The sequence below is a fragment of the Coregonus lavaretus genome, assembly GCF_964263955.1.
Source record: "Coregonus lavaretus genome assembly, contig: HAP1_SCAFFOLD_7434, whole genome shotgun sequence".
Lineage (NCBI taxonomy): Eukaryota > Metazoa > Chordata > Actinopteri > Salmoniformes > Salmonidae > Coregonus > Coregonus lavaretus.
Window position 1 is genome coordinate 1 of NW_028164523.1, and position 25,000 is coordinate 25,000.

Sequence of the window (25,000 nt, forward strand, 5' to 3'; positions counted from 1 at the left end):
CGTAAATGTAAATGTGTATGTAAACTTCCGACTTCAAACTGTATATAGAGATCAGCGTGTTTCATGTCATTCTGTATCATTCTGGTCTCTATAATGATATACTGTATGTTCTGTTTCTGCTAAACCTTTCCATATGCTCTCTGACACACTGAAGAGACAGTAACCATGATTCAACACATACACAGCCTGGGATAATGAGAGATGTGCCCCAAATGCCATTCTATTCCTTTAATAGTGCACTACTTTTGACCAGAGATCTATGGGTTCTGGTCAAAAGTAGTGCACTAATAGGGCATAGGCTGTCATTTAGGATCCATTCATGGTACAATCCCACCAATGCTATGTGCCTCTGAGGAGTCATCCTCAACCTCTCCCCTCCCTTCTCACACACCCACCTGAAGCTCCTGGACTTAGAACACACACACACAGTCGCTAGGCTTAGCTTTCTGCTCACACAGATCCTGCTGTGTTTGCTTTGTGAATGATCCACTTTACAAACGGACGATTCCTTGGCTTGTTTTCAGAGGAGAGAAGAAAAGAAAAGGAGAGAGGTAGAGGAGGAGGGAGGAGAGGAAGAGGAGAGAGGTAGAGGAGGAGGGAGGATGGAGGAGGGAAGAGGAGAGAGATAGAGGAGGGAGGAGTGGAAGAGGAGGAGGGAGGAGGAGGGAGGAGGAGAGAGGTAGAGGAGGAAGTAGAGAGAGAATGAGGAGGAAGGAAGAGGAGAATCGAGGTAGAGACAAGGTAGAGGATGGAGAGAAGAGGTAGAGAAGAGGAAAGGAGAGGTAACCAAGAGAGGAGAAGAACGGAGGAAAATGAGGAAGATGAGGGTAGAGAAGAGGAAAGGAAAGGAGAGGTAACCAAGAGAGGAGAAGAAGGGAGGAAAATGAGGAAGATGAGGGTAGAGAAGAGGAAAGGAGAGTTAACCAAGAGAGGAGAAGAAGGGAGGAAAATGAGGAAGATGAGGGTAGAGAAGAGGAAAGGAGAGGTAACCAAAGAGGAGAGAGAAGAAGGGAGGAAAATGAGGAAGATGAGGGATAGAGAAGAGGAAAGGAGAGGTAACCAAGAGAGGAGAAGAAGGGAGGAAAATTAGGAAGATGAGGGTAGAGAAGAGGAAAGGAGAGGTAACCAAGAGAGGAGAAGAAGGAGGAAAATGAGGAAGATGAGGGTAGAGAAGAGGAAAGGAGAAGTAACCAAGAGAGGAGAAGAAGGGAGGAAAATGAGGAAGATGAGGGTAGAGAAGAGGAAAGGAGAGGTAACCAAGAGAGGAGAAGAAGGGAGGAAAATGAGGAAGATGAGGGTAGAGAAGAGGAAAGGAGAAGTAACCAAGAGAGGAGAAGAAGGGAGGAAAATGAGGAAGATGAGGGTAGAGAAGAGGAAAGGAGAGGTAACCAAGAGAGGAGAAGAAGGGAGGAAAATGAGGAAGATGAGGGTAGAGAAGAGGAAAGGAGAGGTAACCAAGAGAGGAGAAGAAGGGAGGAAAAGGAGAAGATGAGGTAGAGAAGAGAGTAAGAGGAGTAGAAGGCGGGAGGAAGTGGAAGATGTAACCCGTAAACCTGTCACCTGAGCAGCTTCCTGTACTTTACTACCTTCATTACAGTTCCTTCTCATAATCACTTTCATGTGTGTATATGCCAGGCTGCCTGGCTGGCTGGAAGGCTGCGGGGCGCTGGTGCTGAGCATGTGAAGAGACTCTCCTGCTCTGGGTTTTACGATGCTTTTAACCCCCCAGATTTAGCTAGGGGTACCAGAGTCAGACCTGGGTTCAAATACTATTTGATATCTTTCAGAAATTAGTGTTTGCTCTTTTCTGCCTGGAGTGCCAGACGGGTGAGGTTTGCACTCTTGTGACTACTCTATTGGTTCCATTGTTCCATCCAGGCAAGCTCAATCAAGTCCAGATAAAGTATTTGAAATGATTTTGAATAGTATTTGAACCAATGTCTAAACAGAGTAGAGGACTAGTTACTGTACTTCCACAGTGTCCAACTACAGAGTGTCGTTAGATAGGACTGAGTCAGAGAAACGTGAGAGGCCAATAAAAATTGTTTTCTCTGACTTATGAGGAGTCCGACCCAATGGGCTGGTTTCTCTGACCCAGTTCTAATGAACAGACAGACAGTAGACACCACAGTCCCATGTGGCACTCCATTCCCTATATAGTGCACTTTTGGGATTCACACCAAATGTTTATCAGGAATTGCCTGCATTTCTTAATGTTCATCTCAAGGCAATATGGCCTTGGATTAGACTCCGCAGGGGTATTCAACTCTTACCCTACGAGGTCCGGAGCCTGCTGGTTTTCTGTTCTACCTGATAATGAATTGCACCCACCTGTTGTGCCAGGTCTAAATTGGTCCCTGATTAGAGGGGAACAGTGAAAACAAGCAGAGGAACTGGCTTCCAGGTCCAGAGTTGAGTTTGAGGGGATTAGAGAATCAGCAAGATTGTATTTCAGGATAACAAGTTACCTATTTTCTGTTTGTTTGGCCAAAGCTAATGATCATAGTCTGAGAGTATGGTAAGGGGATTAATAACACTAACATAGCACTGTGGGTGATCTAGCTCTGTCCTATTACACACACACACACACACAACTACTCAAACAGTATGACATCCAGGACGTCTTAAAGATACAAACCTTCCACTGTGGGAGACCTGACAGAGCTTATCTCCTTATAAAGTCAACCTTTACATGTTATAAACAGACAGAGGGAGAGCGAGGGAGAGAGAGAGAGAGAGAGAGAGAGAGAGAGAGAGAGAGAGAGAGAGAGAGAGAGAGAGAGAGAGAGAGAGAGAGAGAGAGGTGGGGTCCAACACCAAGCCCAAACTGTCAAGAAAGACCAGTCCAAGAGAAATTGAAAACCAACCCCCGTGTCTATAAAACCCCTATCCCACACAGACTGTCTCAACAGGCTTATTATCAAAGCTTCATGAGAACTTATTGTAGTTGAGAGGGAGGTATCAACATCAAAATGATTATCTTTCACACAACGGAAACTGGAAGTTGTAGTTGGAGAGAAAGCATGGGCCTTGTCACAGTAAAACAGCATGGGAGATGGAAACAGCTGCAGAGAAATGGTGTTAGGGCTGCGACCAATTCCAGGAGTGTTGCTCCCTTCCCTTATGGCTTTGTCCACTTCCCTTCACAGATTTGGCTGTAAATGACAGGATATAGGTGTGGGCCTAACTAAGAAAGTAATATATTTACCTAACCTCTGCTAAATAACTATCACTTATCCAATTCTATCAGATCCGTGGAGGAGAGCAAACGAAGAGAGAAGGACATAACTTTTATTGAATGGAGCACAGCCTTGGTGCAGGAAGGCTAGGGGAAAACGAATCTCTGCCTGCAGCGTTGTGAGACTATTTGCACCGCTTATGAAGACGAGTCTAACTGCTGATCTAAACACAGTAAGGTGGTAAACCGACAGTCATTCGAACTATTCTAGACGTGGACACTTTCTATAGCCTATCACTAGGCAACAGCCACTAGGCTACGGCCACGGGACAGCGCAACTAGGCTATAGTCATTAATAATAATAATTCCAACAATACCATTCTCTGCTCATTCTCTACAAAATGCTGTTCTGTTGTTTACTAAGTTGTCAACAAAATGATGAGAATATTAAACAGACAATTAGACGATAGCCTACAATTAGCCTTCTCTATGCATAAAAAAAAAAAAAGCGCTTGTGCAGCAGTATGGTGCAATTAAAGGTGCAATTTATGCGCATATCTCTATTGTTTGGTTTATAAAAGCCAGTTGCACATCTTTGAAATAATAGCTTACGTTTGTGTCATTTTATGCTATGGATTCATTTTAAATGAAAACCGGATTAAGACTGACACTTACATCTGTTGTTGGTGTCCATTCCCGGTGGAAGTAACCGATGAGAGAGAGGTGCTTTCCCGGGCTCACCCGAAGAGTGTGACGGAGAGCAACCCCATGTGAAACAGCGCTGACAGCTACACTTGAAACACAGCAGAACTCTCTCTCGCTGTCTTTCCGCTGTCAATGAAGTTACAGAAGAAACGAACAGCCCGCTCTTTGCTGGGTCCTAAAGCTAGTAATATATAAGTCCAGTATGGCAATAGACCTTACTACCTACATTAACTGCAAAAAGGTCTGGACCTTAACCGGCACAGATGGTTGTGGGTTCACCCCAGGATGCAGAGGGCACAACATACAGACACACATATTGATTGATTGATTGACAGTCACATACACATGAAATCAGTATTTTATTGGAATAAATCATACATGACATAACTGTAAATACCTATGAAAAGGAGATAGTTACAGTATGTTTTGTAGTTTTAAAATACAACTAATTATACAATTCATAAAATAAGTCCTGGACTAAAAAGAATGCATATCTCTATTGAAAATGCTTTATAGTCCAGAAATAGTCTGTGTCAAGGAAACCAACCCTCAATATATTGTGTTATGCATGTTTATCTGCAACGTACACATTGTGACTGGATACGTCTTCATAACTGCAAACAACTGTAGTCTTTAACTGTATGTTAACCTGTTGTAGAGTCAAGCTGCACACTTCTCATTTCATGTCTGAAATAAACTGTATTTAATGTTTGTTTATGCAATGATCCATGATGAATACATATTCATAATTCAACTAAAGAGTGACATGATCCTTTGTGTAACCAATACTGTTCTCTCTATCACAGCAATACAGCAGGTACGTCTAGCATGTGTTTGTTTTCTTGACGGTGAATACATCCAGGCTGTAACCTATCGTGGGTGAATAATTATAAAATCTGATGGACCAAAAAGCCTTTGGTTTGACCAAGTCTCACCTGTCAACATTTGTTCAGACACCAATATGGATTTTACTGAGTTATCTTTATACTGTACATATTCGCAATCTGACTTTGGATTTAATTATCAGAAAAATCATTTAATGATGTCATTGAAATATAGGTATGATGTCATTAAAAGAAGGGTCCGATGTCATTAAAAGATGGGTCCGATGTCATTAAAAGATGGGTATGATGTCAGCATCACTGTAAACCACCTGATACTAGTGGTAAAGTGGAAGAAGGAAATAGGGTAGGAGAAATTAGCATCAGTAAAGCACCATCCATCCATCCATCCATCCATCTATTCAATCATTCTGGTAAAGTGGAGTAAATTATATCTACATTCTAGTCATTCAGTTTGCTGGTGCTGCACACTCATTGCTTATAAAATAATCCACAATAGTAACCCTCTAGACAGTGGTGGGGTAGGGAGGGTTTAGATTAGTCTGTGGCAGTGAGATTACACAGTTCCCCCCTATTTTGTCTGTCTGTCGCAGCGCTGTTCTCTCTCTCTCTCTCTCCTCTCTCTCTCTCTCTCTCTCTCTCTCTCTCTCTCTCTCTCTCTCTCCTCCTCTCTCTCTCTCTCTCTCTCTCTCTCTCTCTCTCTCTCTCTCTCTCTCTCTCTCTCTCTCTCTCTCTCTCTCTCTCTTCTCCTCTCTCTCTCCTCTCTCTCTCTCTCTCTCTCTCTCTCTCTCTCTCTCTCTCTCTCTCCTCTCTCTCTCTCTCTCTCTCTCTCTCTCTCTCTCTCTCTCTCTCTCTCTCTCTCTCTCTCTCTCTCTCTCTCTCTCTCTCTCTCTCTCTCTCTCTCTCTCTCTCTCTCTCTCTCTCTCTCTCTCTCTCTCTCTCTCTCTCTCTCTCTCTCTCTCTCTCTCTCTCTCTCTCTCTCTCTCTCTCTCTCTCTCTCTCTCTCTCTCTCTCTCTCTCTCTCTCTCTCTCTCTCTCTCTCTCTCTCTCTCTCTCTCTCTCTCTCTCTCTCTCTCTCTCTCTCTCTCTCTCTCTCTCTCTCTCTCTCTCTCTCGTTAGAAGAGTCGAGCCTGTTTCTTCATTTCGTTCCTCTTCCAGAGAGCCAGCTGATCAAACTCTGCCACGGTCTTCCCAAACACCTTGAGGAACTCCTCGGGACTCAGATGACGCTGGAAGACAGAGAAACACAGGTAGACACTGTATTATGGCTAATGTAGATTATGTCTGGATTAGTGACCTTTAACTATACGCAAGGATAGGAGGCAGCATTGAACAGATTATTTAATGGAAAATCAACCACCAAACTAAGCCAAATCAGAACCTCACCTCTAGTCTGTCTCTGTCTACATCTTTAGGCAGTCTGTTTCGCCCTCTGGTGGTCACAATCAGCGCTTCATACGGGTAAACCTGCAACAGACAGGTCAGATAGAGTTAGAAGATATATGGGGTCAAATCAGGAAGTAGACTTAAATTCCAATTCCTATTCTGATAATACTTGGAATTTCATGTTACTTCCTGAATTGATTAAAGTAAAATGGAATTGACCCCAAACCACATCAGATGAATAGCTTCAGCAGATGTCTCCGTCGTAAAACAGCTGTTTCCTTTGTAATCACAGCATAGAACCCACTGTATGGAATATAGCAGAGGTGTTCTATAGAATGAGATGATTATTGGCGGCCCTTCCATTCACTCTCTCTCAGCAAGTCTCTCCTAACCTCTCCTCATACGGATAGGAAGCAGAATTTACCTTACGCTTCATTTGTGACACAAAGGTCCAAAGGTCAACTGCCCTCCATTGGGATGGGCTGAGAGAAATGTCCAGTGACCTCTTGACCCGGAAGCTCTTTGTTCTGTCCGCCCATGTCCTGTTAGAATTCTTTAAGAATGCATTCTTCCTTCCTCTCCCCCTTGAAGAAAATTCCTAATCTGACATACAGTGAGGGAAAAAAGTATTTGATCCCCTGCTGATTTTGTACGTTTGCCCACTGACAAAGACATGATCAGTCTATAATTTTAATGGTAGGTTTATTTGAACAGTGAGAGACAGAATAACAACAAAAATATCCAGAAAAACGCATGTCAAAAATGTTATAAATTGATTTGCATTTTAATGAGGGAAATAAGTATTTGACCCCTCTGCAAAACATGACTTAGTACTTGGTGGCAAAACCCTTGTTGGCAATCACAGAGGTCAGACGTTTCTTGTAGTTGGCCACCAGGTTTGCACACATCTCAGGAGGGATTTTGTTCCACTCCTCTTTGCAGATCTTCTCCAAGTCATTAAGGTTTTGAGTCTGACGTTTGGCAACTCGAACCTTCAGCTCCCTCCACAGATTTTCTATGGGATTAAGGTCTGGAGACTGGCTAGGCCACTCCAGGACCTTAATGTGCTTCTTCTTGAGCCACTCCTTTGTTGCCTTGGCCGTGTGTTTTGGGTCATTGTCATGCTGGAATACCCATCCACAACCCATTTTCAATGCCCTGGCTGAGGGAATGAGGTTCTCACCCAAGATTTGATGGTACATGGCCCCGTCCATCGTCCCTTTGATGCAGTGAAGCTGTCCTGTCCCCTTAGCAGAAAAACACCCCCAAAGCATAATGTTTCCACCTCCATGGTGTTCTTGGGGTCATAGGCAGCATTCCTCCTCCTCCAAACACGGCGAGTTGAGTTGATGCAAAATATCTTGATTTTGGTCTCATCTGACCACAACACTTTCACCCAGTTCTCCTCTGAATCATTCAGATGTTCATTGGCAAACTTCAGACAGCCCTGTATATGTGCTTTCTTGAGCAGGGGGACCTTGTGGGCGCTGCAGGATTTCAGTCCTTCACGGCTTAGTGTGTTACCAATTGTTTTCTTGGTGACTATGGTCCCAGCTGGCTTGAGATCATTGACAAGATCCTCCCGTGTAGTTCTGGGCTGATTCCTCACCGTTCTCATGATCATTGCAACTCCACGAGGTAAGAACTTGCATGGAGCCCCAGGCCGAGGGAGATTGACAGTTCTTTTGTGTTTCTTCCATATGCGAATAATCGCAACAACTGTTGTCACCTTCTCACCAAGCTGCTTGGCGATGGTCTTGTAGCCCATTCCAGCCTTGTGTAGGTCTACAATCTTGTCCCTGACATCCTTGGAGAGCTCTTTGGTCTTGGCAATGGTGGAGAGTTTGGAATCGGATTGATTGATTGCTTCTGTGGACAGGTGTCTTTTATACAGGTAACAAACTGAGATTAGGAGCACTCCCTTTAAGAGTGTGCTCCTAATCTCAGCTCGTTACCTGTATAAAAGACACCTGGGAGCCAGAAATCTTTCTGATTGAGAGGGGGTCAAATACTTATTTCCCTCATTAAAATGAAAATCCATTTATAACATTTTTGACATGCATTTTTCTGGATTTTTTTGTGTTTATTCTGTCTCTCACTGTTCAAATAAACCTACCATTAAAATTATAGACTGATCATGTCTTTGTCAGTGGGCAAACGTACAAAATCAGCAGGGGATCAAATACTTTTTTCCCTCACTGTAGCTGGGTGAAAGCTATGTGATAGAACAATTAATTTGTGTTAGATCAGTGATTACTTCAAGGAAGGGAGGAGGGAAGGGTGTGTTGTTAAAGTATTCAAACAGGGCCCAGGTCCTGACTGTGGAAGCTGCCCTGTGACCCATGACCTTTTGATTAGGGCAGACCAGGGCAGGATGCCATAACTCTACTGCTGCTTTCTTTGGTAGGGTAATTGAGCCAGGAATGAGAGAGAGCAGCTATACTGACCTATGGTGTCCTAGTGCCTTTACATGAACAAACCCCAGTCTTTGTGATCCAGTAGAAATGGTCTTTCTCCCCACCAGTAGTTCCTAACACACCATTTGGAGAACACGGTCTTACATCCTTCTGGTTATTGTAGCCTACTGCTTGACAGTCCACTCCATTTTCCAATCAACTTTCAGACCCTTACCTTGTATTCTGTAGGAGAGAAAAATAGGAAAAATACCTGATTACAATCACGCAATAAGGAAATACCACAATGTTATAAATGAGACCTGAACCCAGGGTGGTTATACAGCACTCCAACCTCTGGTTCCCCAGTTGACGTCACTGCTGCTGTCATACTGTTGGTAGTAGTCTGGGGCTGCACTCTGGGGCTGCAGGGATACACATGAGGAGATGTTAGTGATGCTACAGCTATGTTTGTAAAGTAAGCTTCAATGACAACTAGGAGGTAAGCTTGAATTACAGCATTCTATGTAAAGAACATTTGGTCGCTGCCTCCAAGAAACAGGTCTCTCTGTCGAAAGATACTTTAATCTCTAACTGTCTAAATAAAGAATCCTATAGTGTTGCTGGTCACCCTGTTGACACCGTTCCGCCTGTATCCTGGTAGAGAGGCTGACTTGTACGAATCTGTAAGACAGGAATGCAATCAATCAATCCAATTCATTTATAAATCCCTTTTCACATAAGTTGTCACAATTGCTTTACAGTTGGGGGTCATATATACATATAAAAAATCAGAGCAGGTCAGGAAAGAGATGAAGGCCACCTGAATGAGCCTTCATGTCTCTCTCATCAATGCACAGTAGTGGGCGATGTTTACAAACATATAGATTTCATGTATGTAATACTGTTTTACTGTTGTGCTCACCACTGTCTAGGCTGTAATTGGATCGAGGAGCTGAAAGAGAGAAAGGAGAGAAAAAAGGATTAGTGAAAGAGAAAGAGAGAGAGAGACAGAGCGAGAGAGAGACAGAGAGAGAACGAGACAGAGGGGAGAGAAAGAGAGACAGAGAGAGAGGAGAGAGAGACAGAGAGGAGAGAGTGACAGAGAGACAGAGAGAGAATTACTGGCCTGAGGCCAAACCACACGACCAACAACATTAGACACTTTATGGAACTTCATTATTTCATCCTGGAATATCCAAGGCCTGAGGGCATTTGCCTTTGGCCTAAAGAGCAGGAACCTGGACTTCACCAAAGAAATCGGAAATACAGACATTGTCATCCTACAAGAAACATGGTATAGAGGAGACGGACCCACTGGTAGCCCTCTAGGTTACAGAGAGCTGGAGGTCCCATCCACCAAACTAACAGGTGTGAAACAGAGAAGGGACTCAGGGGGTATGCTAATTTAGTTTGGAGCAGACCTATCCCACTCTTTTAAATTAGTCAAAACAGGAACATTTTACATCTGGCTAGAAATTCTAAAGGAAATTATCTCAACAGAGAAAAATTTCCTCCTGTGTGCTACCTATATCCCCCCCACTAAAATCCCCATACTTTAATGAAGACAGCTTCTCCATCCTGGAGGGGGAAATCAATCATTTCCAGACCCAGGGACATGTACTAGTCTGTGGCGACCTAAATGCCAGAACTGGACAAGAACCTGACACCCTCAGCACACAGGGGGACAAACACCTACCTGGAGGTGACAGCATTCCCTCCCCCATATGCCCTAATGGGCACAACTACGACAACACAACCAACAAAACCTCCTGCAGCTCTCAACTCCTGCAGCTCTGTCGGACGCTGGGTATGTACATAGTCAATGGTAGGCTTCGAGGGGACTCCTGCGGTAGGTACACATATAGCTCATCTCTTGGCAGTAGTACTGTAGACTACTTTATCACTGACCTCAACCCAGAGTCTCTCAGAGCATTCACAGTCAGCCCACTGACATCTGTATCAGACCACAGCAGAATCACAGACTACTTGAACAGAGCAATACTCAATCATGAGGCATCAAAGCCAAAGGAACTGAATAATATTAAGAAATGCTATAGATGGAAGGAAAGTAGTGTAGAAACCTACCAGAAAACAATTAGGCAACAACAAATTCAATCCCTTTTAGACAACTTTCTGGACAAAACATTTCACTGTAATAGTGAAGGTGTAAACTTGGCAGTAGAAAACCTAAACAGAATATTTGACCTCTCAGCTTCCCTATCAAATCTAAATATTTCAAGCAGAAAACATAAGAAATTTAACAACAATGACAAATGGTTTGATGAAGAATGCAAAAACCTAAGAAAGAAATTGAGAAACCTATCCAACGAAAAACATAGAGACCCAGAAAACCTGAGCCTACGCCTTCACTATGGTGAATCACTAAAACAATACAGAACTACACTACGGAAAAATAAGGAACAGCATGCCACAAATCAGCTCATTGTAATTGAAGAATCCATAGACTCTAACCACTTCTGGGAAAATTGGAAAACACTAAACAAACAACAACACGAGGAGCTATCTATCCAAAACGGAGATGTATGGGTAAACTACATCTCCAATCTTTTTGGCCCTATAACAAAGAACAAACAGCAAAAAAATATACATGATCAAATGCAAATCTTAGAATCAACTATTACAGACTACCAGAACCCACTGGAATCTCCAATTACATTGCATGAACTACAGTACAAAATACAAACCCTCCAACCCCAAAAGGCCTGTGGTGTTGATGGTATCCTACATGAAATTATCAAATATACAGACCACAAATTCCAATTGGCTTTACTTAAACTCTTTAACATCATCCTTAGCTCTGGCATATTCCCCAATATTTGGAAACAAGGACTGATCACCCCAATCCACAAAAGTGGAGACAAATTTGACCCCAAAAACTACCATGGGATATGCGTCAACAGCAACCATGGGAAAATCCTCTGCATTATCATTAACAGCAGAATAGTTCATTTCCTCAGTGAAAACAATGTACTGAGCAAATTGGCTTTTTACTAAATTACCGTACGACAGACCACGTATTCACCCTGCACACCCTAATTGACAAACAAACAAAACAAAACAAAGGCAAAGACTTCTCATGCTTTGTTGATTTCAAAAAAGCTTTTGACTCAATTTGGCATGAGGGTCTGCTATACAAATTGATGGAAAGTGGAGTTGGGGGAAAAACATATAACATTATAAAATCCATGTACACAAACAACAAGTGTGCTGTTAAAACTGGCAAAAAACACACACATTTCTTTCCACAGGGCCATGTGGTGAGACAGTTTAAGCCCCACCCTCTTCAAAATACATATCAACGAATTGGCGAGGGCACTAGAAAACTCTGCAGCACCCGGCCTCACCCTACTAGAATCTGAAGTCAAATGTCAACTGTTTGCTGATGATCTGGTGCTTCTGTCACCAACCAAGTTGGTGAGACCTGGGCCCTGACAGTAAATCTCAGTAAGACAAAAACAATGGTGTTCCATAAAAAGGTCCAGTTGCCAGGACCACAAATACAAATTCCATCTAGACACCGTTGCCCTAGAGCACACACAAAACGACACATACCTCGGCCTAAACATCAGTGCCACAGGTAACTTCCACAAAGCTGTGAACGATCTGAGAGACAAGGCAAGAAGGGCCTTCTATGCCATCAAAAGGAACATAACATTTGACATACCAATTAGGATCTGGCTAAAAATACTTGAATCAGTTATAGAACCCATTGCCCTTTATGGTTGTGAGGTCTGGGGTCCGCTCACCAACCAAGAATTCACAAAATGGGACAAACACCAAATTGAGACTCTGCATGCAGAATTCTGCAAAAACATCCTCAGTGTACAACGTAAAACACCAAATAATGCATGCAGAGCAGAATTAGGCAGATTCCCGCTAATTATCAAAATCCAGAAAAGAGCCGTTAAATTCTATAACCACTTAAAAGGAAGTGATTCCCAAACCTTCCATAACAAAGCCATCACCTACAGAGAGATGAACTTGGAGAAGAGTCCCCTAAGTAAGCTGGTCCTGGGGCTCTGTTCACAAACACAAACAGACCCCACAGAGCCCCAGGACAACAACAACAACAACAACAACAACACAATTAGACCCAACCAAATCATGAGAAAACAGAAAGAGAATTACTTGACACATTGGAAAGAACAAACAAAAAAACAGAGCAAACTAGAATGCTATTTGGCCCTAAACAGAGAGTACACAGTGGCAGAATACCTGACCCCTGTGAATGACCCAAACTTAAGGAAAGCTTTGACTATGTACAGACTCAGTGAGCATAGCTTTGCTATTGAGAAAGGCCGCCGTAGGCAGACCTGACTCAAGAGAAAACAGGCTATGTGCACACTGCCCACAAAATGAGGTGGAAACTGAGCTGCACTTCCTAACCTCTTGCCAAATGTATGACCATATTAGAGACACATATTTCCCTCAGATTACAGCGATCCACAAAGAATTCGAAAACAAACCCAATTTTGATAAACTCCCTTATCTACTGGGTGAAAAACCACAGTGTGCCATCACAGCTGCAAGATTTGTGACCTGTTGCCACAAGAAAAGGGCAACCAGTGAAGAACAAACACCATTGTAAATACAACCCATATTTATGTTTATTTATTTTCCCATTTGTAATATAACTATTTGCACATTGTTACAACACTGTATATACAGTGGGGAGAACAAGTATTTGATACACTGCCGATTTTGCAGGTTTTCCTACTTACAAAGCATGTAGAGGTCTGTAATTTTTATCATAGGTACACTTCAACTGTGAGAGACGGAATTTAAAACAAAAATCCAGAAAATCACATTGTATGATTTTTAAGTAATTAATTTGCATTTTATTGCATGACATAAGTATTTGATCACCTACCAACCAGTAAGAATTCCGGCTCTCACAGACCTGTTTGTTTTTCTTTAAGAAGCTTTCCTGTTCTCCACTCATTACCTGTAGTAACTGCACCTGTTTGAACTCGTTACCTGTATAAAAGACACCTGTCCACACACTCAATCAAACAGACTCCAACCTCTCCACAATGGCCAAGACCAGAGAGCTGTGTAAGGACATCAGCGATAAAATTGTAGACCTGCACAAGGCTGGGATGGGCTACAGGACAATAGGCAAGAAGCTTGGTGAGAAGGCAACAACTGTTGGCGCAATTATTAGAAAATGGAAGAAGTTCAAGATGACGGTCAATCACCCTTGGTCTGGGGCTCCATGCAAGATCTCACCTCGTGGGGCATCAATGATCATGAGGAAGGTGAGGGATCAGCCCAGAACTACACGGCAGGACCTGGTCAATGACCTAAAGAGAGCTGGGACCACAGTCTCAAAGAAAACCATTAGTAACACACTACGCCATCATGGATTAAAATCCTGCAGCGCACGCAAGGTCCCCCTGCTCAAGCAAGCGCATGTCCAGGCCCGTCTGAAGTTTGCCAATGACCATCTGGATGATCCAGAGGAGGAATGGGAGAAGGTCATGTGGTCTGATGAGACGAAAATAGAGCTTTTTGGTCTAAACTCCACTCGCCGTGTTTGGAGGAAGAAGAAGGATGAGTACAACCCCAAGAACACCATCCTACCGTGAAGCATGGAGGTGGAAACATCATTCTTTGGGGATGCTTTTCTGCAAAGGGGACAGGATGACTGCACCGTATTGAGGGGAGGATGGATGGGGCCATGTATCACGAGATCTTGGCCAACAACCTCCTTCCCTCATTAAGAGCATTGAAGATGGGTCGTGGCTTGGTCTTCCAGCATGACAACGACCCGAAACACACAGCCAGGGCAACTAAGGAGTGGCTCCGTAAGAAGCATCTCAAGGTCCTGGAGTGGCCTAGCCAGTCTCCAGACCTGAACCCAATAGAACATCTTTGGAGGGAGCTGAAAGTCTGTATTGCCCAGCGACAGCCCTGAAACCTGAAGGATCTGGAGAAGGTCTGTATGCAAAATCCCTGCAGCAGTGTGTGCAAAACCTGGTCAAGACCTACAGCAAACGTATTATCTCTGTAATTGCAAACAAAGGTTTCTGTACCAAATATTAAGTTCTGCTTTTCTGATGTATCAAATACTTATGTCATGCAATAGAATGCAAATTAATTACTTAAAAATCATACAATGTGATTTTCTGTTTTTTTTTGTTTTAGATTCCGTCTCTCACAGTTGAAGTGTACCTATGATAAAAATTACAGACCTCTACATGCTTTGTAAGTAGGAAAACCTGCAAAATCGGCAGTGTATCAAATACTTGTTCTCCCCACTGTATACATAATATGACATTTGAAATGTCTTTATTCTTTTGGAACTTCTGAGTTTAATGTTTACTGTTAATATTTATTGTTTATTTCACTTTTGTTTACTATCTACTTCACTTGCTTTGGCAATGTTAACATACGTTTCCCATGCCAATAAAGCACTTAAATTGAAATTGATTTGAATTGAATTGAAATTGAATTGACAGAGACAGAGACAGAGAGAGAGAGAGAGAGAGAGAGAGAGAGACATAGAGACAGAGAGGAGAGAGAGAGAGACAGAGGAAAGCGAGAAAGAGGAGAGAGAGAGAGAAATAGAGAAAAAGAGAGAGAACATCCTAAGATATTTGACAAAGACCTTCATTCAGTTAGAGGAGAGTTTCATCTCAGAGTTTCTAAACCCAGAGGCGTAATATCGCAAGACTTCCGGGAATGATTGTGAAACAGACCAGGCCGGGGTTTGTGGTGTGATTAGTCAATGAGAGAAGTGAAAAATTATTCCTTAGTTGTTAATTTTCGCAAAATCTAAATTTACAACCTAGATTGGAGCCAATGTCTTATGTAGTTGAACATGTTATTCCTCCAACCTCGTGAAAGTGACAAACTGACATGTTTCAGTTTTCATCAATATACCAATCCCACTGCAGTGTTTGTGGTCTGTGCCCACCCCATCCTAGTCCCCTCCCCTTCCTTCTGAGCTGATTTAATGAGAGACAGAAGAACTAAACCACAATATGGGACGCCAGCTGACAGGGAGCAGGAGAGGAGAGGAGCAATAGAGAGAGAGAGAGAAAGAAAGAAAGAAATATGGAGAGAACAATTATTGTGAAGTGATCTAAGGGCATAAACTCTCCGTCTAAACATGCATTATAAAGTCACCACACTGTGACTTGGGAGAAAAATAACAGTTTAAGAGGCAAAGACAAATGGCTGATATACCCAGGGACCCAGAGAACTCACCAGAGACCCTAGGAACCCTGGGAGACCAGCTCACCAGAGACCCTGGGAGACCAGCTCACTAGAGACCCTAGGAGACCAGCTCACCAGAGACCCTGGGAGACCAGCTCACTAGATACCCTAGGAGACCAGCTCACCAGAGACCCTGGGAGACCAGCTCACCAGAGACCCTGGGAGACCAGCTCACCAGAGACCCTGGGAGACCAGCTCACCGGAGACCAGCTCACCAGAGACCCTGGGAGACCAGCTCACTAGAGACCCTGGGAGACCAGCTCACCAGAGACCCAGGGAGACCAGCTCACCGGAGACCAGCTCACCAGAGACCCTGGGAGACCAGCTCACCATAGACCCTAGGAGACCAGCTCTCCATAGACCCTGGGTGACCAGCTCACCCCACACCAATATCACTGGTTTCATAACTCATTTCTCTCCATCTCAATAACCCCATGCCTCCCAGCTACCTTGACCTCCTTACCTCACTATTTCCTCCCCATCACTCATTCCTCCACCCCTCCATCCATCTCTCCATCCATCTATCGTCCCAACCCCCCGCATTTATGATTGGCAGTAGATATTGATGCTCATAAAGGATCTGGGATGACACACGCGCACACGTACACATACACACACAGACAGACAGACTTACAGCCATTGACAGTGTTGTTGTAGCCGGTGCTGTTGTAGCTAGTAGTGGTGAGAGTCTCCTTGCTGCTGCTGCGGGAGTTCCGAGCGCTGCCCCAAGGGTCATTGTCATAGCAACCAGATCTAGCTTTCATCTCCTCCTTTAGGATCATCCTCCCTATACCACTCTGGATCTGAGAGAGAGAGAGAGAGAGAGAGAGAGAGAGAGAGAGAGAGAGATACATACAGCGAGTGAGAGAGAGACAGAGAGTGATAGATAGATAGATAGATAGATAGATAGATAGATAGATAGATAGATAGATAGATAGATAGATAGATAGATAGATAGATAGATAGAGCAGGGGTAGAGAGAGGGGGGTTGAGGGAGAGGTGGGGGGAGAGGGGGGATAGAGGGAGCGAGAAGGAGAGAGAGAAAGTAGAAGATGATAAATAAAATCTTTCACAAATTTGTAAGCAGAGTAAATATGGAATAATGAGAGAACGGGGAGGGGAAGAGGGAGAGAGGGAGGAGAGAGAGAGAGAGCGTCTCACTCTTTGAAGACTGCTGTGACTCCAGCTCTCTTCATCTCCTCCTGTAGAGTACCTTCTTCTAGGAGCACGGAGAACTGGGGAAAGAGAGAGAGAGAGAGAGAGAGAGAGAGAAAGAGAGAAAGAATGAAAGAGAGAGAGATAGATCCTTATCAATGGCTTACTCTTTGAAAACTGAGATATATTAACTGATGGTAACATAAAAAACATATGTTAGTAGTGTGTAGGGTAGATAGACTGACTGTATGTAGACTTCTGGTGAGTAGGGTCTAGGGCAGGGTTTCACAGGGTTTGATTTTTGCCCTAACGCTACACAGCTGATTCAAATCACCAACTCATCATCAAGCTTTGATTATTTGAATCAGCTGTGTAGTGCTAGGGCAAAAACCAAAACATACACCTTGGGGGGGGGGGTGCGTTGTACGCAAGGGTATTTTTTTATAAACTGAAGAAAATAATTGAACTGAAGAAAATAATTGAAATTTCATGCATTGGTTTCAAAATTGCATTGGTATTCACTGCAATGTTGTAGTTCCCAAGGTCTGTCAATCCTGATTAGGCAATGGGCTTTCATGATTTTGCAGGAGTTTCATATTAGTTCAGCGCAAGACGACCCGCCAAATTCAAAACCAAGGCGACATTGAAGATGACAGATTAGTTTTATTTTGTTAGTTAAAAAAGTTCAGGCCGCAAAATGTCATCAGCAAAGAAAAATAAGGCAGATGTCCGTTCATTTATTGCCTTTTGGACAAAGGAATATGGATTTGTTTTACTGAAGGGCTGTTTGCCCTCTCGGACATCAAGTGTACAGCGTCATTTTGAAACGAGACATGAGAAAAACGTATAGGATGAGGCGGACAAGGCTGAAGGAATCAAGAGGGCCGTGTCCAGGTATGAAAAGCAAAGCAGTGTGTTTACAAATCTACATGCAGTCAAAAATCAAGCTACAGAGGGGAGCTACAAAGTTGCGCAGTGCATTGCTAAACATGGAAAACTATTTTTTTATGGGGAATATATCAAGGAGGCTTTCCTCAGTAGTTCGCAGGCTTTATTTGATGGATTGCCTAACAAACACGCAATAATCTCAAAGATAAAAGGCACGCCTGTGTCTGCCAGAACTGTTGAAAGGCGCATGTCACGATCGTTGAGAGACGGGTCAGACCAAGGTGCAGCGTGATATGTGTACATGTTTATTAAGACGAATAAACACTTGACAAAACAACGAAACCGTGAAGTCCTCCGGCTATACACACAACAAGCCTAGCATGAACACAAACAAGATCCCACAACTAAGGTAGGGAACCAGGCTGCCTAAGTATGATCCCCAATCAGAGGCAACGAGCGACAGCTGCCTCTGATTGGGAATCACACCTGGCCAAACATAGAAATAACAAACTAGATCTACAACATAGAAATACAATAACATAGATCTCAACAGAAACTCACACCCTGACCCAACCAACGAGAGTTCTCTAGATCAGGGCGTGACAGCGTTAAAAGATGCACCTGTGTGGCTCTTGATGAGGGTGTGGATGTGAATGACATTCCACGTCTGGCAGTTGTTGCAAGATACTGTGACTCACGTGAGGAGCTGCTTTGTCTAAAACCCATGCATGGTACTACTAAAGGGGAAGATGTAGCAAAAGCATTCACAGATAATTTTGAGGAGAGAGGTGTCGATATTAAAAACATATTCGCTATTACAACTGACGGTGGCCCCGCTATGGTGGGGTAACATAAAGGATTCGCAAAGCTGATTCAAGATAAGATTGGTCACCGCATGGTTAAATTTCACTGTATCATTCACCAAGAGAATCTGCGTTCCAAGATTTCAAATTCCGATTTAGGTAATGTAATGGCTACTGTAGTTAAAATAGTGCATTTCCTTGTTGCTCGCTCATCTTTGACACACAGACAGTTTCAGGTCACTGCTGGAAGAGATGGAACAAATCCACAAAGACTTGCCTCTTCACTGCAGTGTCAGTCAGGCGGTTAAGTGGAGGGAAGGTTCTGGAACGGTTCGTGGAGTGTTTGGATACGGTTAAAGCCTTTCTGGCTGAAAAGGGCCAAAACTAGCCAGAGCTTGAGAATGAGGATTGGCTTGTAAAACTGATGTTTCTCACTGACGTAACAGGTCACCTCAATGAGCTCAACCTGCGTCTGCAGTGCTGGATCTGATCGATGCATGGAAGAGATTCGCTGCCAAGCTAGAAGTCTACTCGCGGGATATTCAAAGTGGAACGTTCCGCCACTTCAAGCAACTCAAAGGGCTGTCAACGCGACACACTGTCAGTGCTGATGTCATCGGAGTGTACATGGGGGAGCTGAAGTCAGAGTTCTCTGTCAGATTTCAAGACTTCAAGCAACACGGTTCAATGTTTTCTTCTTTGATCAAGCCAGACCACTTTGAGGAGAGCGACTTGGATCTGTCTGTGTTTCAGTGGATGGGTATCAGGGACTTTGAAATGCAGCTGATCGAGCTCAAAGCATCATCCCTTCGGTCATCAAAATTCACGGAGCTGCGCAAAGAAATGGAAGGGACTGAGAGAGATCAGGGGGCCTCCATTATCCACTGTTGGGAGAGCCTGCCAGTGAAATTTGACAGTCTAAAGAAGGTTGTTGTGCAATGCTTTCAGCATTTGTATCCACGTATCTATGTGAACAGATCTTTTCACACATGAAGTCAATCCGGAGCCCCTCACGCAGGGACCACTCGGAGGCCTGTGTGCAGACCACTCGGAGGCCTGTGTGCAGCTCAAAGTCTCCAAATATGGCCCAGATATTACGTGCCTCAGCAATGCAAAAAAGGGACAAGGATCGCACTAAATCGGTAAGATGTGATTTTGAAAAAATGATATAACCTTGGAATGTTCATGCCAGTAAATGTCAGCAAGTAGTAATGTGAACGTGTGTGTGTGTGTGTGTATTTGTGTGTTGCAGGGGATTTGGAATAAGACGGGGGAGACAGGAGACGGAGTAGGCTATGATTCTCAGCAGCAGATATGGAGTTGATAATATGGAAATAAGATAGTTTTTTCTTACATTCAGTTATGTTTAGGGCTGTTGGTAGGCCTAACAGTTGTCTGTCGTTTTTTTTATTGAACCTTGTATTTTTCAATAAATAATGTAATTTTTTTAAATCACGTATTATTTGGCCTTTGTAGTTCTGTAGCCTATATTGAAATGGGACTGTTCCACAAAAATACATGGAGGAGCAATTTATACACATTGTTATTTTTATTATTATAATAATCGAAGATGTATAAATCATATTTCCAAGTGTTCTAACGAAATGTCCATATATAAACAATCAAAATGTCTGATGAATGCAATTGAAAACAGCAGAATGGTCGCATCACAACGAAATCTTGATTCTATCTTGATAAAACGCATAAAAGGAATATTGTCCATAAATCAAAACCATAAATAAAACCAACATTTAGACAGCTTTGCGAAACACAATATACATAAAGCCACTCCTACACTCCATCAAGTCACAATAAGGCCGACTTCAAATGCAGACAAAATTAAAATGACCATCACATTAAAACTGCTGACCACAACAGCATGTCAGATAAATACACATACAGTGGGGAAAAAAAGTATTTAGTCAGCCACCAATTGTGCAAGTTCTCCCACTTAAAAAGATGAGAGAGGCCTGTAATTTTCATCATAGGTACACGTCAACTATGACAGACAAATTTAGAAAACAAAATCCAGAAAATCACATTGTAGGATTTTTAATGAATCTATTTGCAAATTATGGTGGAAAATAAGTATTTGGTCACCTACAAACAAGCAAGATTTCTGGCTCTCACAGACCTGTAACTTCTTCTTTAAGAGGCTCCTCTGTCCTCCACTCGTTACCTGTATTAATGGCACCTGTTTGAACTTGTTATCAGTATAAAAGACACCTGTCCACAACCTCAAACAGTCACACTCCAAACTCCACTATGGCCAAGACCAAAGAGCTGTCAAAGGACACCAGAAACAAAATTGTAGACCTGCAACAGGCTGGGAAGACTGAATCTGCAATAGGTAAGCAGCTTGGTTTGAATAAATCAACTGTGGCAGCAATTATTAGGAAATGGAAGACATACAAGACCACTGATAATCTCCCTCGATCTGAGGCTCCACGCAAGATCTCACCCCGTGGGGTCAAAATGATCACAAGAACGGTGAGCAAAAATCCCAGAACAACACGGGGGACCTAATGAATGACCTGCAGAGAGCTGGGACCAAAGTAACAAAGCCTACCATCAGTAACACACTACGCCGCCAGGGACTCAAATCCTGCTGTGCCAGACGTGTCCCCCTGCTTAAGCCAGTACATGTCCAGGCCCGTCTGAAGTTTGCTAGAGTGCATTTGGATGATCCAGAAGAGGATTGGGAGAATGTCATATGGTCAGATGAAACCAAAATAGAACTTTTTGGTAAAAACTCAACTCGTCGTGTTTGGAGGACAAAGAATGCTGAGTTGCATCCAAAGAACACCATACCTACTGTGAAGCATGGGGGTGGAAACATCATGCTTTGGGGCTGTTTTTCTGCAAAGGGACCAGGACGACTGATCCGTGTAAAGGAAAGAATGAATGGGGCCATGTATCGTGAGATTTTGAGTGAAAACCTCCTTCCATCAGCAAGGGCATTGAAGATGAAACGTGGCTGGGTCTTTCAGCATGACAATGATCCCAAACACACCGCCCGGGCAACGAAGGCGTGGCTTCGTAAGAAGCATTTCAAGCTCCTGGAGTGGCCTAGCCAGTCTCCAGATCTCAACCCCATAGAAAATCTTTGGAGGAGGTTGAAAGTCCGTGTTGCCCAGTGACAGCCCCAAAACATCACTGCTCTAGAGGAGATCTGCATGGAGGAATGGGCCAAAATTGGGCCAGCAACAGTGTGTGAAAACCTTGTGAAGACTTACAGAAAACGTTTGACCTGTGTCATTGCCAACAAAGGGTATATAACAATGTATTGAGAAACTTTTGTTATTGACCAAATACTTATTTTCCACCATAATTTGCAAATAAATTCATAAAAAATCCTACAATGTGATTTTCTGGATTTTTAAAAATCATTTTGTCTGTCATAGTTGACGTGTACCTATGATGAAAATTACAGGCCTCTCTCATCTTTTTAAGTGGGAGAACTTGCACAATTGGTGGCTGACTAAATACTTTTTTTCCCCACTGTATTGCAATGGAATAAGAGGCATAACATCAAAGGAATTACTTACAATCATCAAGGACGCTTGCCAAACAATATCCACCAAACAATGGAGAAAATCAGGAACTACAAAACAAAGATCTATAGACGTGTTTTAAAAGGAGCAAAGACCACGCCGGGGACTCAACACCTTGGACAGCGCCTTGGTGAGGCATCGCTCATCTGACGCAGGTAGGCCTATGGTGGAGCTCTGTGGTGCTAATGGACAGCGCCTCTGTTTAGCGAGGTATGGAATTCTTCCGTTTGTGGGCAATTAGATTTTCAATAGACACAATTAGTTGTAATGAACATATGGAAATCATAACTGGCACGCAGATCGTTAGAAATTGTAGGATAAATTGTAAATTGGCACTCCACACAAAAAAGGTTGCCGACCCCTGGTGTAGGGTTTAGGTTGTAGGGTGTACCTTTAGGGGAGCTGGGATAAGGGCAGTAGTTAGACTCTGACTGTGTGTAGGGTTCTGGAGAGTAGGTCGAGAGTCTGGAGGATTTGATTAGATCTTCGCTGGTCCTGCTTTTGGTGGCTGGGAGATTGTCTGTGGAAAGATGAGTGGACTGTTAACAGAAGAATACAGGTTAGAGTTAGTCTGCATTCCAAATAAGACCCTAATCCCTATTTAGTGGGCATCTAGTTGTCCCTATGGGTCCTAGCCAAAGGTAGTGCACTATATAGGGAGTAGGGTACCATTTGAGACACAGATTACGTTACACAGTGATCCATCAGTGACCCAAAGGTCAAAGGTATACTGTAAGATACTGTACTGGGAAAGAGAGTACAGGACGTGTTATTGAAGGTATATTCTACATTAATTTGTTTCAGTCCCATTCCAAAGATTAATCTCAGATAGATAGTCAGCTGGTACAGACAGACAGGTGAGATAGATAGTCAGCTGGTACAGACAGACAGGTGAGATAGATAGTCAGCTGGTACAGACAGACAGGTGAGATAAATAGTCAGCTGGTACAGACAGACAGGTGAGATAGGATAGTCAGCTGGTACAGACAGACAGGTGAGATAAATAGTCATCTGGTACAGACAGACAGGTGAGATAGATAGTCAGCTGGTACAGACAGACAGGTGAGATAAATAGTCAGCTGGTACAGACAGACAGGTGAGATAGATAGTCAGCTGGTACAGACAGACAGGTGAGATAAATAGTCAGCTGGTACAGACAGACAGGTGAGGTAGGATAGTCAGCTGGTACAGACAGACAGGTGAGATAGATAGTCAGCTGGTACAGACAGACAGGTGAGATAAATAGTCAGCTGGTACAGACAGACAGGTGAGATAGATAGTCAGCTGGTACAGACAGACAGGTGAGATAGATAGTCAGCTGGTACAGACAGACAGGTGAGATAAATAGTCAGCTGGTACAGACAGACAGGTGAGATAGATAGTCAGCTGGTACAGACAGACAGGTGAGATAAATAGTCAGCTGGTACAGACAGACAGGTGAGATAGATAGTCAGCTGGTACAGACAGACAGGTGAGATAAATAGTCAGCTGGTACAGACAGACAGGTGAGATAGATAGTCAGCTGGTACAGACAGACAGGTGAGATAAATAGTCAGCTGGTACAGACAGACAGGTGAGATAGATAGTCAGCTGGTACAGACAGACAGGTGAGATAAATAGTCAGCTGGTACAGACAGACAGGTGAGATAGGATAGTCAGCTGGTACAGACAGACAGGTGAGATAAATAGTCAGCTGGTACAGACATACAGGTGAGATAGATAGTCAGCTGGTACAGACAGACAGGTGAGATAAATAGTCAGCTGGTACAGACAGACAGACAGGTGAGATAGATAGTCAGCTGGTACAGACAGACAGGTGAGATAGATAGTCAGCTGGTACAGACAGACAGGTGAGATAGATAGTCAGCTGGTACAGACAGACAGGTGAGATAGATAGTCAGCTGGTACAGACAGACAGGTGAGATAGATAGTCAGCTGGTACAGACAGACAGGTGAGATAGATAGTCAGCTGGTACAGACAGACAGGTGAGATAGATAGTCAGCTGGTACAGACAGACAGGTGAGTAGACACAGGGAGTGATCGACTCTTACTCACACAGACAGACACCAAACACACTTGTCCAGCTTGGACAGAGGCAGCCCTGCTAGCCTGTTGTATGGGCTCAGGTCAGGGTCTGGGGATGGTATTGATGCTATTGAAAGGTAATACCCAGTCAATGACAGTCAATGGGATCCACATATAGTGTAATGCCAGATTGATAGACAGGCAGAGAGGAGGGAGGTACTTACAGAGGTAAGTTAGTTCATCAGGGAAAAGTGAAGCAGAGTGAAGGAGGAAGTGAATGAAAGTGATCAGAAACAATCAAAAGAAGAACGGATGAAGAAAAGGGAGAGATTATTGGCATCCCAAGAGGAACATTTTGGTGTGACAGTGTACCACTGAACACACTCACACACACACATCTGCTAGGAGGGACAGGCAGGACTAAAGGGCGAGGCTAAAACCTGTACCATAAACTATTGGCTACGGAAAACATGAATCTAAACAATCAGTCACTGATAGGACAACAGCTAGGATAAGCGGGGCTAAGCCACTGTACCCGTTCTCTTATAGATGGGAGGTTTGCTGTAGATGTTGGGTGCTGGAGAGAGAGGAGGGAGGGAGGTGGGAGGGAGGGGGAGAGAGAGAGAGAGAGAGAGAGAGAGAGAGAGAGAGAGAGAGAGAGAGAGAGAGGGAGAGAGGGAGAGAGAGAGAGAGAGAGAGAGAGAGAGAGAGAGAGAGAGAGAGAGAGAGAGAGAGAGAGAGAGAGAGAGAGAGAAGAGAGAGAGAGAGAGAGAGAGAGAGAGAGAAGGAGAAGAGAGAGAAGAGGAAGAGAGAGAAGAGAGAGAG

General features: G+C 43.5%; 1 protein-coding gene across 1 annotated transcript in view; it reads right to left on the bottom strand.

The window, feature by feature from the left end:
* Window positions 1–5,840: 5,840 nt before the first annotated feature.
* LOC311116948 (actin-binding LIM protein 3-like) overlaps window positions 5,841–25,000 on the bottom strand; it is a gene marked incomplete at both ends in the record, with an annotated part of 20,823 nt that continues 1,663 nt past the window's right edge. Inside the window, 9 exons of the mRNA XM_084191958.1 lie at window positions 5,841–5,954; window positions 6,112–6,192; window positions 8,852–8,929; window positions 9,136–9,188; window positions 9,430–9,459; window positions 16,384–16,552; window positions 16,911–16,984; window positions 22,541–22,657; window positions 24,711–24,752. Of these exons, the coding sequence (XP_084048084.1) occupies window positions 5,841–5,954; window positions 6,112–6,192; window positions 8,852–8,929; window positions 9,136–9,188; window positions 9,430–9,459; window positions 16,384–16,552; window positions 16,911–16,984; window positions 22,541–22,657; window positions 24,711–24,752 (758 nt within the window). The remainder of the gene's footprint in view (window positions 5,955–6,111; window positions 6,193–8,851; window positions 8,930–9,135; window positions 9,189–9,429; window positions 9,460–16,383; window positions 16,553–16,910; window positions 16,985–22,540; window positions 22,658–24,710; window positions 24,753–25,000) is intronic.